Genomic DNA, 14,841 nt, shown 5'->3' with positions numbered 1-14,841 from the left:
TTTCCAATTTTCACCACATCAGCAGCAAAATACCCCATTCTCCTTTTTAACTAAGCAAAAACCTTTGCCTTGACATCTGTACAGAAATTATCTGTATGTATGTAAAGATATCATAGAATCACAGAATCCCAAGTTGGAAGGGGCCTCAAGGATCATCTGGTCCAACCCTTCCTGGCAAAAGCACGGTCTAGACAAAACCATCATAAGATATCTTAGCCATTAAGATATCTTAACTTTGGGGAGAATTCTCTATATTTACTGCTTAATAACTGTTGGATGAGCTAGGGATTAGTTCTTATTCAAATGCTCTAAAGATGGAACGGATCAAGCAGTGGCTTCTGCCTGAAGTGCTGGTCAGGAACTGTGGTGGGGGAAGAAAGTCTTCAGCCCCCCTGCATTTAACTAAAGGTGCAGCAGTGAAGAAGTTGGAGAAACATCGATCTGTTTAGACCACAGGAGCTGCATGCGTGGGGATTGCTCAGCAAGCTGAAATTGTAAGTATTGAAATCCTACTACAGTTTTGTGTCCCCCCAGGTTGCTGGAGAAATGCCTACCTAGAGGCTTCTTCACAGCCTCAAGTTTTGCTTGGTGTTTTTAAAGGAAGTAGTAGACTCTTAAATAGCCATTTGTAAGGAGCGATTGTTTCCACCCCTTTCCCCCCAGTTCTGGGCTGTATCACACCACCAAGAACCATAAATCTCTTAATAAGCTGAAGTGAATTAGTTTAGGATGTCTAGCCATTTGCCAGCACCACAATAGCCTCAACCACAAGCACTACAGGCACTCAACGAAGCTGTCCCTTGGCAAGGTTCAGAACAGACACCCCAGTTAGATTATTGGGTGTCAGCTTCCATCTGGCATTTGTCAGAGCCAGGGGAAAAAAAAAGTCAGTTCTTATCAGGTCTCCAAATAAAAGGAGCACTTCCACTTCAAGGGGTAGCAACTGGAAATATTTCTTTTGTGTTTGAAGCTTTAAAAATGTCTTGCCCTTGAAGTCTGTTCAGTGCTTTGAGACCCCTTTCCCATACTAAGGCAATAAAAATAACTTACGGTTACAGAAAGTCCCAGCACATAAAAATCACAGGAAGTTGTTGCTAAGTAATATTCCTACCTAAGTAAACATCACAAAACGTTTCCCACACACACCTCTGAACTCTGTTATTCAAACCTGCCTTGAAGGTGTTCATAGTTGCAGAATTTCTTTTGGCACCGTCTCTTTAGAAGTGCTCAGTGCTATTTCACAGCCCTTGAAAGACATTTCAGGCTGAGCAACGTTTATCTCAGTGCTCTCTTGTGTTGCTGGTACTAGGAAACAAAGCGAACTATTAAAGCTATTCTTCAGTTCCTCAGCTGTGCCCTACCTGTCCCAGAATTGTCCCTGCATAAATCACAGGAAAACTAAAGAGAGATTGTCTTGTACCCCTTGTCTCCAGACCTGTTTTCCCAACATAATTAAAAAATCTGGACAAACATGATTATTTTCATAAAGTACCTTTCTTTAGCAGCTCCTTTGCACATCAATTACTCCAGACTGTCATCCCTTCCAACAGCTCTGGTTCACCGTCCTCTTCAGTCAGCCCAAATGGTTTCATATACTTTCCACTTTCTTTTCATGAGGTTAATATTGTGCAACAAATCCTAGATTGCACTAATTGAGAGACACAACTTTTGTTTTTATCACATAAAGCAAGATAATAAATTGAACAAAGAGTCTATCTACCAACCTGAAACGGCCCACACTCCTAATAACTCACATTTCCTGGTAGTCAAGTCCCAAGACCAAGAAGATAAGAGACTCCTCCAAAGGTTTCATTCAGGGTGAACAGGAGAACTTGAATTTCATCATGTTCTCTAAGGAACAAAGCCTATATTTCAGATATCCATCTTTATAGTCCAGGAATGCGGCCCTTCAGTATTCACCAAGGGACTGTCTGATATTGCAGATCACTTTCCTGGTCATTCTTATTTGCCCATTCCACTTTTCCTTCCTATTACCTTACTCCACCTCCAGATGACCCAATATGCAAGTAAAAGGCTGAACCCGCCTTTATAATTAGACTGTCAAAAACATCAGACTGCTTCAAATTATGTAGGGACAGAGAAGACTGCAAAGAGTATTGGCAGGAAAACCCCTTGGCAGGAAATTGTTCCCTCCACATGCAGAGTGACAAACGTATAGCATTTTTATTATATTAAAAAAAAAAACCAAACCCCACCCAAAAACATGGAAAAAATGCAAAATATGAAAATCATGTTTGGCAGATCTAGACTGAGGTCTCGGACGTGGCATTTCCAGCATTTTTGTTGTCTGCATTCTGCAGCAGACTCTGCATGAACACGCTGCACCTAACCAAGAACTACATTTTTACAGCAATAAAACTAAGTATGTATGTAAAAAAAAACACCTTATAAAAATGTGGGCTGCAAAAGTACAAAACCTCCAGAACAGGAACAGCACTTGGCTGCCATAAACAGCATAAGGCTAGACCCAAATTCCAAACAGACTACGTATTTCTCTCCCTTCCTACCCAAAATATAACCTGAGTTGGCCTTAATTGCACCAACTCGCTTTTCACACCAACACAAGTAATTTCAAAAAAAGAAAAGAAAACTTTCAGGAAACATATCCCGACCCATCTCAATCTATGATGTATCCACCTACACATCTTTGCACTCAGACACAGATTCCTCAATATTGCAACTGTTTTTTCAAAGCGTGCAGCTGCCCACAAATCATTTCAGTTCCTCCCAACTGGTTTAATCCACAGCCTCAGCTCTAACATCTGTAAGAAGATCCTTTACTTTGTTGTCTTGAACATGCTATCACCAACTGAAAACATATCTGGGCTGGAGTTAGAGCTGCGAGGATGATTCAGAGACTTGGATGTGTGCCTCAGAGATACGATACGCTGTAACTGAAAGTTAGTTTTGGAGTTAACAGGGATATCTGTGCTGATTAAAATAAAGAAACATCAAAGACGCATGATCAGGATGAGATGTGCAGGGATAACAGGAAGGAAGCCACTGCAGAAAGCAGACAGGGCAAGCTCAGGGACTGGTGTTTACGAGATGGGGGACACCCAGGGACCCCACACCAACCCCAACCGTGACCATCTCCCTTCCCACTCACATGAGGCCTTTCTGGGACATCTTTCTGCCTTCCCACATGTGCTTTCTCAAAATCCTTGCCCATCTCCTATTTTCTCCAGCAAGACTCAAAGCTTAGCAAGCTGGAAAAGCCTGACAGCTTGGGACTTGTCTCTGTCACTTGACACACACTCTGTAACATCAAAACTATTATTATTTACATATTCTTTAAGATTTTTGAAGAATTTTTTTCTGGTAGACAGAACAGCAAACAAATATCCTGGCCCACAGTCCCAGGGCAGCAGCGCTCTCAGATTAGACAGCAACAACTTCCCATCCAGAGATGCAAAACAAAAAATAGCAGCAACCTGGAGATTCTACACCAAGTTCTATAAAACAAACCAGGGGTACAAATGACCTGCGTTAAAACAAACAACACACAAAACCAAACCTCCCCCAAGAAAATGATACTGAAATTGCTACATTTCATTCCAGCATTGGCTAAAAGCCAAAGAGCAAACATAAAAGAGGAGAGAACACACTTAAAACCAGAGAGATGGGAACTTCAGCACAGAATTAACTGCTGAAGATTCCCAGATAAGCTACAAAAACGCGGAGGGAAAGATTTCATGACATTCATACCCTCGGTTCAGGGAATTGCTGTGAGGCTCTTCAGGCTGAGGAAAGCCAAAGTACAATTCATATAAGCACTCAATAATCTTGAGAAAAAAATTACACATGCTAAGGATACGTTATGGCTGGCACAAGAACAGGGAACAGAGCAAACAGAGATGAACAGGTTCACTAAGTAAATGTCCCTTCATCTCCACCACAGTTACTAGTGTGCATGTGTGTTGAAAATCTAAAGTCTACTCAAAAGACTACTCAAAAAAGTCTAAAAGCTCTAAAAGACTACTCAAGCTGTTAAAATAACTTGAGAGGCATACAGGCGGGTGTCACGAGGCACAATATAATACAGAGAGCAGCTTGCTGAGCACCAGCTACCAATAAATAACAGTACAAATCTTAACATGCAAAACAAAGGTAAGTGTGGCTTGTTAAGTGTTTTGAAAATGCACACCAACTACAGCCCAAATATGTAGGAGCATTGCTTCTCTAAATCTTCTACAAGGAACACAGAAAACCAGATGGGAGCATCTGTATATAATTACTCTAGAAATCATTTTCAAATTCAAATTTCAATTTCAAATTCAAGTCAAATGGACTTACGAGTTTGGCTTCCTTAGGTAACTAAGCTAAGAGCGTGTGTGATACTGCACGGGTACCCTCCAGTAAATTTAGCTGAATTTCTATGAGAGGCTCAGGAGCTGAGATTTCTGCCCCAGTGGTAAAAATATTTCATGCCTACAGGTTTCATGGAAATAGGCAGTCATAGAAAAGAGAGAAACCATATATTCCAGCCTGCTGTAGCACAGCCCCAGAAAATTCACACGAACGAGGGACATTATGAATGGTCTAGCCACAGAAAAAGTTTCAGTTAGATCTTTAACGTTATGAAATATGGAAAACATAAAACACAAATGTATAAGGAGTCAGGTTTCAGTGCCACTGAACCATATACCAGAAGAGTTTACAAACTAAAATGCCTTAGAACCTTCTTTTTCATTTTAAAAAAGGAACACACATACACGTTTGCATCTTCTTGCTCATACCCTGTTATTGTGGCAACAAAACCAACCACCTTCTCTAAAACGAAGCTAGACGATTTTGGGGTGAGGCGTGTCAGAGGGGAAACCACAGTAATTTCATTAGTTTATGCACACCGGTAGGAATTCCTTCTCAAATTTGGCACTTAACACTGAGAGTTGCCCTTTAAAGCTTGGCAAGAAATTCTCTCCAGCCTGCAAGTTTCCTCATTTCATCTTAGGACACACTGCTTCCTTTGGATGCACTATCTCCAGACACACAGACAGCTCTAAATGTGTCAGGTTTACCTCAATTCACTTTGCTCCCTGTCAGTCAGATTTAACAGCAATCAAAGTGAATATATAAGTAAAACTAAACTTAAGGTCAGTTCCAAGTTTGGAAAAAACAAAGCTGTATGAAATTAAAAGCAACGCTAATACAGTTTAAGAACTGCAGTTCAGGGGTTGCAGCAGCAGCCAAATTTCTGAACACACCTTCTCCCCTGAACAAAACCCCAGGCTCGAAGTCCAGTTATTTCACCCTCCCCAGGACTCCTGCTGTGGGCAACCCCCACCCAGGTCCTCTCTCCTCCTTCTCCTTTTCCCTTCAGGTCTGACCTGGCTTCCAGCTTCTTGCTCTGTGCAAACGTTGCTCACTCATCCACGGGGCTTACACCTTCTTACAGCAGTAATGTTTCAGTAAAAACGTAACTGCACCTTTACAGAGTTGGGTTTATTCCACCAGACTTTTCTCCCCCTCTCTGTTTCTGCCTGCTGCAGCCTTTCAGGCAATCTGGACTTTTATTCCCCTACCCAAACGCCACCAGAGAGACTAAGACCACTTTAAATATTACACAAGATACCAGATACACTCACAGTCAGTTAAACTTGTGAGCTTTAGGCAGTCCCTAACTTCCCAAAGAAACCAAAGACAACATTCTTGGATACATTATTCACACAGGTGAAAGAACTGCTATAACAGCCCCATCCCATAGGTCCTCTCTTCACCCAACACACATTAATTTTGAGCCTTGCTTTTAGGAAGCTGTGCTTAAAGGTAGCAGGTTAATAGGCACCTATTAGCCCTCCAACAGGTCTGACAGGTTAAAAACTGACAGCAAAAACACAGCTGACATACACCACTCCCCAGACTCACCTCTCTGACAGCGATCGTGGGTCCAGCAGTGTTCAATGACAATGCCATTTGTCACAGATGGTGGGCGGCTGCTCTTCCCTCTCACAGCTCCTGGACACACATCTCCACACTCTTCTTTGTCATCCTTGGCCACGATGTAATTATCTTCTGCAGAATCTAAAATCCTTGACCAGTCGATCGTGGACAAGTCACATAATTCATTGTTCTTCTCAATCCGCACAGAGCCTCGAGTAATGTTCATCAGGTTACAGAGGCCGATCTCCTTCAGACGAACCATCTCAAAAATGACCAGCATGGAGGTAAAAAACAGATGAGCTCCTCGAATCCCAATGAGGTTGAGGAAAAGCCCCTTTAACTTCTCCAGGCCATACACGCCAAAAAGAAGCAAGTAGTCTGTAATCATAGTCAGTTTAGGAAAGCTGAGCTCACGCAAATCTTCAGGCTTGGTTTTAAACATCAGCAATATTTGCAAGTGGCCCCCAATCACAGTGCAGTTCTCAAGCATGTTCAGCCGGGTCAGATGTTGCCAGTGTCTGTGCTTCTGCAGACTGGAAGGCAAAGAACAATGTTATTTATCTATTTAATACAAGGTAATTGTTTCAGTTTTCTAAATACACAGTTTTGTCCAACCGCACCAGAATATATGGCTACACTCAGAATCCACGACCAGGTCCCTTTCAGTAAAGCATGCTTCAAGTGCTAAGAAATGTACAGTGGGGAACATTCCCTGGTACAGGATTACAAGATAAGACTGAAGGGGTATTTCATAACTTTTTCTGCCATCTTGAGTTTCTGGATGTTACCTCTATCACGACAGCTGTTGTAACACCAGTTCTTAGACGTCATTTGGCATTTACAAAAGTAAGAGATGTCTACGCAGCAGACTCTGTTTTCTTTAGATATTGCCAGCGGCACAGCTACCTCATCTCAAGTTGTGCAATTAATGCCAGTGGATTAGAGGAAGTAATTTAGAATGGTTGCAGGGAGGGGAAGATAGGAAAAGAGTAATGGCTAGGAAATGGTAGTGCTGCGGAAGACAGCAGAAAAAGCTGGACATACACACATGCACGAGTACAGCCTACACTCTTGCCCAGACTTTGCTGACAGGAGTAATTTACTCACTAGTAATTTTTGCCCTAAGCATTCTTTTCAGATTAGGAGTTTGGGCTTTTTTGTTATTATTTTCCCAAGGTTGCAAATCTCCCTGCCTTGACTACCTGGACAGTTTATTTAGTAGAACCAGTAACCCAAAGACCTGGCAAAGAGAACAATTACATGAAGCATAAATTAGAAGGTAAACAGAATAATATGAATCCAGGCACCAGCAAAAGGAAAAGACAAAAAGCAAAAAGTTTGAATAGGGAAATATTTTTTTTAACTCTAAGCACAGGTAAGAAATCAAGAAAGAAATTCAGGGCCCCATGCCTGTAGAGCACAACAAAAGCCCCGGTGATAACCCTTTTCAAACCAAACCTCATAGAAATACACAGCTGGACCTTGACATTCAAGGGAGAAGCCTGTGGAAAGGCAAACCTGCTTGGCAACACAACGCTGCAAAACAACCGCTCCCCTGTCCTGTTCAGGGGGATTCTTTTTTAATGATTATTTTTTTAAGACTGCATCCACTTGAGGGATTCTCTCTCTTGACTACAGCTGAGACAGCCCAACCCTGTCTCCCTGCCCCCTAAGAATTAAAAGCACAGGATCTTTGCTCTTTTTGTCACTGTATGTAAAGCTCACCGACTATAAAATTACCATGCCACAGCTTCAAGAAATCACCCAGCAATAATCAGGCCTTACCAAACTGAGGTAGAGACAAATGTTTAATAGTGACAATTGTCTGACTCCTCATGGTTTTACACAGACCACTGCTGTGTGGGTTACAAATAAATTCTATGCAAACATCTTAATGATTATTCAAAAATTTGCTCCACTGCAATAAAATCAATAAATCTGGCAACACTAATATAGAATTTGAAGCAATGTTATTGCCCAGTGGGATTTTCCGTCACTATATCCAAGTCGTTTCATAAATTGCTTTCTGGAAGAAAAAATTAATGCACACAGTGCCTCAAAGATCAACTTTTTAAAACTGGGAAAGGAAATCTGATGACCAACTACCAGCAACCTCTTTGCTCCATAAAAAAATGCAGCCAAACTGGAAGTAAGGCAGAAAGCTGTCTTGCTGCACATCCCAACCGTGGGCTAAAAGAACTGGGAGAGCAACACTTCAAGTACTCTAAATATTTCATTTTAAATAATTAAGATAGGTATTTCCAAGGAAGCAAGTGTGTGACAGGGCAGGCCAGTGGTTTCTTCATGAAAGGAGAAACAACAGAAGGGCAAATAAAACTCAAACACTGAAATTCAATGTACAAGACACCGGTGCAGCTAGAGCTACCTGAGAAATGCAAAATCCAACAGCTTGCTTCTTATTTACTGCTTGTTGAGCACACAGGCCAAACACAGCAAGCTGAGGTGGTACCCACGGCCAACGGCCATAGCACAGGACAAAGTACTACCTCGAGTAACCTGAATGTGCACAGCTGACCTTAAGGAAGGGTCAAAACATACAGCTCAACTCGACAGACTAAGAAATACTTCGAGAGTAAAAGCTCTAGGCTGTTCTTGTGGCTTAAGGCCACAAAATGCACCTATACACGAAGCATAATTACCTGAGTCTTTCACCATTTTGACTAGAACTAGGTAAGTCACTAGAAACTGGCCACAAGCTGGCCCCCAGACAACCCCTTAATCCACAGAGCTACCCCTGCTCCAGGAGCGCAGCTAAAAAGAGGCAAGTGAAGCTTGGGAGTAAACAGCAAAGCATCTTGAAGTGTTAAATAATCATATCAATCTACCAGAGCTGGAAGTACGCAGCCACAGTCCATCAGCTGTTTGCATTTTAGAAATATTTTCGTATTTTTCACCAGCTCTCATGCAGAATGCGTTATTTGTCATTAGTGCTGCCAGCACAGACCAAACAGGAGGTTCTACACATCCTGGCACACCAGGATGTGACCCGCGTTATTCAAACTCTGCTGCTTTCAAAGCCGAGCAACAGCAACGTAATAAACTGGTGCATTGTCTGCTGGGCTTAAGGGGTTCCAGTACTGGGGGCTTCTGCACAAGGCCTCTTCACGGAAGGCAACGGCAGATGCCAACATTAGCCTGGAATAGAAACTTAGGAGACATTTAAAGCAAATTAGGGTTTTTTTCTGAAACAAGCAACTGAATAAAAGGCTAATATAATTCTAAATATACAAAGATTAAAAGGGTTTATACAGATTTTTCCACAGTTAGAGAAAATGACACTTAAGACTTATTTTTCATTTTTCTACTTCAGTTTACTTTTTAAGTGAGGAATACCACCACGGTATCTGAGCTCCTTTTTTCAACCACCTCAAGGATCAAGGAGAAGAGTAAGGAGTTAAGAGTATCTGAAAGCAAATATGCTTTTTTTGTTGGAGGGTTTTCATGCTTTTGAGTTCTCTTCAGCAGTTTGTATCTTCTGTTCATGCAGAAGCTGCTTAAGCCACCCCAGAAATTCATTGTTACCAAGACAAAAAGAAGCAGTTTTAAGCAAAGCAATAAGTGGTTTTCCACAACTTCTCTTCATAGTGTGATGCAGGGGCAGGGGAATTAATCAACAATTCAGTACGAAGGCTACGCAGGTTTGATCCCAGAAGAAGGAGAGCAAAGTTGAGCAGTCAATTATAATGCAGACAACCTGGTCTCAAAAAAAACCCACATAAATCAGCTTTCAGGAAAAGCAAAATCTCAAACTGATTCTCCAGTTGTAGGCCCAAAGCTATTGCTGGTCAAACTACTGGCAAAATCCCAAATTTCAGCAGAAACAGGCTCCATGTCCAGCAGCACAGCATTACACTGCAGGAGAGGAAACACTCCTCCATCCCTAGTTACCAACCTATTCAGAGTAACTGAAAAACACCCAAAACATCATTACAGACATGTTTCATCAGATCCCCAAGAAAAAAAAGCTGCAAGGCTTGCTTTTTAGAAACAAACAAACAAAATCCCAAGATACCAAAGCCTCTTCAGCAAACTAGTTCGGTAACAGTCTTAAAGTACTGAATGAAGAAACTAGATCTGATGTCAGAGCTTGGTTTTCAAGACTGAGTCTAACCAGGGGAAGAGCTGGAACTTAAGCCTTGTTTATAGTAAACCACGTGGATACCAAACCTCGATGACTCACTGCTTCAGAGCTCTGGCCCTTTAACAATCAAGGAAGACCAGAATAATGCAGCACTGCACAGAAAGATCACAAACCATTTAAGCTATTAGTTAATCCTGCACTTTTATAGTGTTCGCTGCCTGCTTCACTTCAATAAGCAAATTATTTAAGAAAAATTACACTCACTTTGGTCAAGTCAAAAGCTTTGCAATTCTGTGTAAGGCTGACTTTCAGAAGTGGTAGTTAGGAAACTGGAAAAAGGGCTTTTGGGTGTTTCTTGGGATAACTGCTGAGAGCGGAAAACATCCTGTCAAGTGACAGGTTAGGAGAAGCTGTTAGTAGAAGCTGCGAGACAGCTTCTAGCCTACTGCAGCAATAGTTTAATAAACATTCAAAAATCTAATTGTGAAGTGTTAATTTTTAAACTTCAGTTTTCCACGTCAGCCATTTAGATCTGAGCAGTGAAGCAAACTGAGATACGGACTCAAAAGCGTCTATAAACCTCCAGCCCCTCCGACAACATCTCAGCTGCCTGTTCTCTCTCACTGCTCCAGACTGCGCTGCTGAACTGAGGGCAAACCTCTCACGGAGGTCGCTTTCTTTAGTGCCAAAGGCATCTATAACCTCACAGTCTGGGCTAGGAAGCCCGGTTTGCTGTACCATCACGCTCTCCTCATTAGTTCAAAACACAAACAGAAAACACGACGCATACTGCCATGCCTCCCAGACTTTGTTTTGGCATCTTGTGCATTGCTGCTGTTTCTCCACCCATGAATTGTCGAGCCTGTTTTCCCACCGCGTAGCAGTACAGCAAAGATTAGGGAGTTAAGATCGTAAACACACTTGCAACCCAAAAAAGCCGAACATGATTAAAATAAATAAATAAATAAATAAGAAGCTTCACTGTAGTAGTGATAATAACGTTTTCAGATTAGGAACTGTTGGACCGGAGCTGTATACGCATTTATCATTAGTGCTGTACGTCAACTCCCTTTTCCACTTCTCTGCTGGCGAGGGGCAGGTTTGGACACGCTTTGCCAGCTGGAACTTACCTGCCCAAGTCAAAACCGTACCATTGGTCTCTCTCAAGGCTTCTAACGTAAAAACACGTACGAGGAAGGAACTGGGCTATTTTTGAAATATGTAACTTGTCCGATTGCTGGGAAAAAGGGGCTGGCTTAAGGGTACAGCCTGCTTTTTCTCTGAACAGCAGACACGGCTCAAAACCAGCCGTCACTGCACTGTCTGCACTGGAACCTGCTATTGCCTCTGCGAAGGGAAAGCTGACAGGGGTATGGGGCTGTCTGTGGGACAGGTGATTTACGTACCCAGTCAGCTCTCTTCAGATAAATACTTTCCTTTTCTTAAAAAACATTTGTGAACATCATTCAAAAACCTCTAACTAGAATAATTTGCTAAGCAAGTGTATTTGCCGTGAGCCATCAAAACAGCTTGTAAGGCTTAAACTCGTGTCAGCCTGGATTTAACAAGCTCGTGACCTCCAGTACACCACCTTTACACCCCTGTCTTGTACTTTACCACACCCCAAACACCGATCCCAACCTCCGAGCTTCATCCCCATTTAACACCTGTGGATTTGAACGGCTCCCTCGAAGCACTCACGCAGTTAAAGACAAACCCCCCAGCCCCACGCCTCGCTAAACCCTTCTGTAACTAGAGCCGGGTCTGAAAGCGGCCCAGGAGAGCGGGGTCGGGCGCCGCGGCTCAGCCCCTTCCCAGCAGCAGGGCCGGGGGGGGCCGTGCCCTTCCCTACCCCTGATCCCCGGCCCTGGGCGGCACGGCCGGACCCTCCCCGGTCCCGCGCCCGCTCGAGCGAGAGTCCCGGAGGCTCAGGAGGCGCCGGGGGGTCAATCCTCAGGCGAACCGGGGGGACCTGCAGCCCGGCCCGGTCCCGCCCCAGCTCCCGCCGCGGCCGCCGCCCAGCCCTTCCCTCCGCGCGGCCCCGTTTGGGGCCGGACACACCGACCCCGGGGCCGAAGGTGACCCGAGCCGCTGCCCGCGGGAGGACCGCGGGCCCCGCTCCCGGCGCCGCAGGCCCCAGCCGAGCCGCCCCAGCCGCCGGCCCCGCGGTGCGGCCTGGCGCGGCGCCTGCCCCCGCCATGGCTACGAAGGGTCAAAGCGTGGCGGGGCCGCCCCGCGCCGCCTGCTTCAGCCCCTCCCGCCGCGGGGCCGCCGCCGCCTGGGCCCCACCGCCCGCCTCGGCCGCGCCCCCAGCCCCAACTCACCGTACCCGCGGCTCCGGCCGCACGGGGCTGCCAGCACCACGGCCACGGCCAGCGCCGCTGCCACCGCCGCCGCCGCTCTCGGTCCCCGGCCCGCGCCACTGGAGCCGCCGCGGCTGCCTTTTTGTGGAGCCACTGTTACTTGTCCTGTGCCTCTGAAATCTCCGTCCCGTGGTTCGTGATCGGGACCAGAAAGAACACTCTGTATGACTCCGTTCAGCAGGTGGAAACAGCTGCTTTGGGCTTCCAGAGCTGCTGCTGGCATCATCTCCCAGTTGCTTGTCTGGGCCTCAGTGCTGTTTGAGCTCCTCCGACATCACAAAGTCCCAGCTCAGGCCTTTCCTGACAGGTGGCTGTGTCATGGTGAGATTCTCCCTTTGAGCAGAGCTCTAGGCATTGGTTTCAGGGTATGACCTCTGTAAAAGCTTCGAGTTCTGTCATTAGTAGTACCTTCACAGCATCTTTGGCTTTCGGGCCATCGTTCTGATTCGGCCTCCGAAGGTAAGGGCTTTTAATAGTTAAAACTGTAGGCAGATTACAGGGAATGGCTGCTGATGGTGCTTTAAAACATTTAGTCATATCCAGCTTGTGTAAGTACAATATAAAAACATATCTGGATAGGATACGTCAAAACCGGGTAGGTTTTTACGTTGATTTTTTTACACTACCCTGAGCAGGTCCTCGAGGTTGAGAGCCCTCACTTGTTGGGAGAGTGATAGAGTGGCTTGGGTTGTTGTTAAACTGTAAGGAGTTGTGCTTTGTTATGCGTTTTGGGTTGCCATTAAACCCTAGGAAGTCGTTCTGTTCTTCTCTCACAGACATTCGAACCTGTAATTTACAGAGAGCTAGTTAATTCTGTTAATAATAAATGTTTAATTTTTGGTGGTTGGTGGTTTATTTGAGAGCCTCCGTAAGAATTATAGAGCTATTCATAGATATTTGCTTGCTGATTGAAGTGATTGCCTGTAGGAACTATGCCTTCAATTAGTAGCACCTCAGAAAATTCAAGACATCTACCATGTTTCATCTCTACATGCCTCACCCACAAGACTGAGGAAAGCAGTCTTCACAAAGTCAGAGATACAGAAAACAGATCCACTTGAAACAATTACAAACTCCATGCAGCAGTTCTGCAAATGCTCTTTGGACCCCGCCTGGGACCAGCAGACAATAGGATACTGTCATGTGAGGGATTCCTTGGGAATATTTTGGGATCCGTTTTCCTCAAGCAGGGAAGATTTTTCTGTCTTTTCCTCCCCAGACCTTTACACTGAAAGAGCCAGGGTGATTCAAACAGGTTATGGATCCTAGAAGAGGGGGGAAGGGAAGGGAAGGGAAGGGAAGGGAAGGGAAGGGAAGGGAAGGGAAGGGAAGGGAAGGGAAGGGAAGGGAAGGGAAGGGAAGGGAAGGGAAGGGAAGGGAAGGGAAGGGAAGGGAAGGGAAGGGAAGGGAAGGGAAGGGAAGGGAAGGGAAGGGAAGGGAAGGGAGGGGAGGGGAGGGGAGGGGAGGGGAGGGGAGGGGAGGGGAGGGGAGGGGAGGGGAGGGGAGGGGAGGGGAGGGGAGGGGAGGGGAGAGGGGGGAGGGGGGAGGGGAGGGGAGGGGAGGGGAGGGGAGGAGAGGGGAGGAGAGGAGAGGAGAGGAGAGGAGAGGAGAGGAGAGGAGAGGAGAGGAGAGGAGAGGAGAGGAGAGGAGAGGAGAGGAGAGGAGAGGAGAGGAGAGGAGAGGAGAGGAGAGGAGAGGAGAGGAGAGGAGAGGAGAGGAGAGGAGAGGAGAGGAGAGGAGAGGAGAGGAGAGGAGAGGAGAGGAGAGGAGAGGAGAAGGAAGGGGAGAGGAGAAGGAAGGGGGAGATGAGACCTTGGCATTTATCCTGAAGCTACTATTGCTGACTGCTGCCCAAGATCAAATACAGCAAGCGAATAATCAATGCCCTGGATTGTGCTGAACTTTTACTGCATTCACACACTTTTTTGAAAATGGTCAGTGCAGCAGATTCAGATTATTCTACTTTATGAGTATGAAGGGGATATGACACTGGGAAATTACTATAATTAACAATATTTTGTTGACTGGCTGTGATGAACCATCCTATTGCTTTACAGACCCACCGCCCCCACACACATATTCCCTCCCTAAACAGTTTTCTCGTATCCTATTTGGCCTTTTAAATGGTAAGCTCTTTAAAATGGGGACTTCATATTATTTTGTATGTCTTCATTGCTTCTTGTGCCATAGATATGATTCTGGAGATCCATCCATGCTACAGTATACATACAGTAATAAACTGAGGTTGTATTTGCATAATACAGATCATTTCTAAATTGCTGTAACATAGTCATTATCAAGAGCCAAGCTGTGCCAGGGAAAGACACAGTGCAGAATTTTGAACATCTCTGGCCAATCTAGTAGTTTTCCACATTCACTTGAAAATTCTTCCTCCTGTAAAGGTAAAAATTGTGTAGTAAATAAATATTTTTGTAGTCAAAATCCATAAAGCCATTAATCCACAGGAATACT

General features: G+C 44.8%; 1 protein-coding gene across 1 annotated transcript; it reads right to left on the bottom strand.

Moving 5' to 3' along the window:
* Nucleotides 1–295: 295 nt before the first annotated feature.
* Nucleotides 296–6,735, bottom strand: LOC141938235 (insulin receptor-like). Its single transcript, XM_074856905.1, has 3 exons — nucleotides 6,632–6,735; nucleotides 5,890–6,437; nucleotides 296–441 (listed from the first exon to the last, which is right to left on the bottom strand). The coding sequence occupies exons 1-3, from the start codon at nucleotides 6,733–6,735 to the stop codon at nucleotides 296–298; spliced, it is 798 nt and encodes a 265-aa protein (XP_074713006.1).
* Between the last annotated feature and the right edge of the window lie 8,106 nt (nucleotides 6,736–14,841).

This window comes from Strix uralensis, chromosome Z (assembly GCF_047716275.1).
Source record: "Strix uralensis isolate ZFMK-TIS-50842 chromosome Z, bStrUra1, whole genome shotgun sequence".
NCBI lineage: Eukaryota > Metazoa > Chordata > Aves > Strigiformes > Strigidae > Strix > Strix uralensis.
Note: the sequence above shows the minus strand (reverse complement) of the source record. Positions and strands in the feature narration are given on the sequence as shown.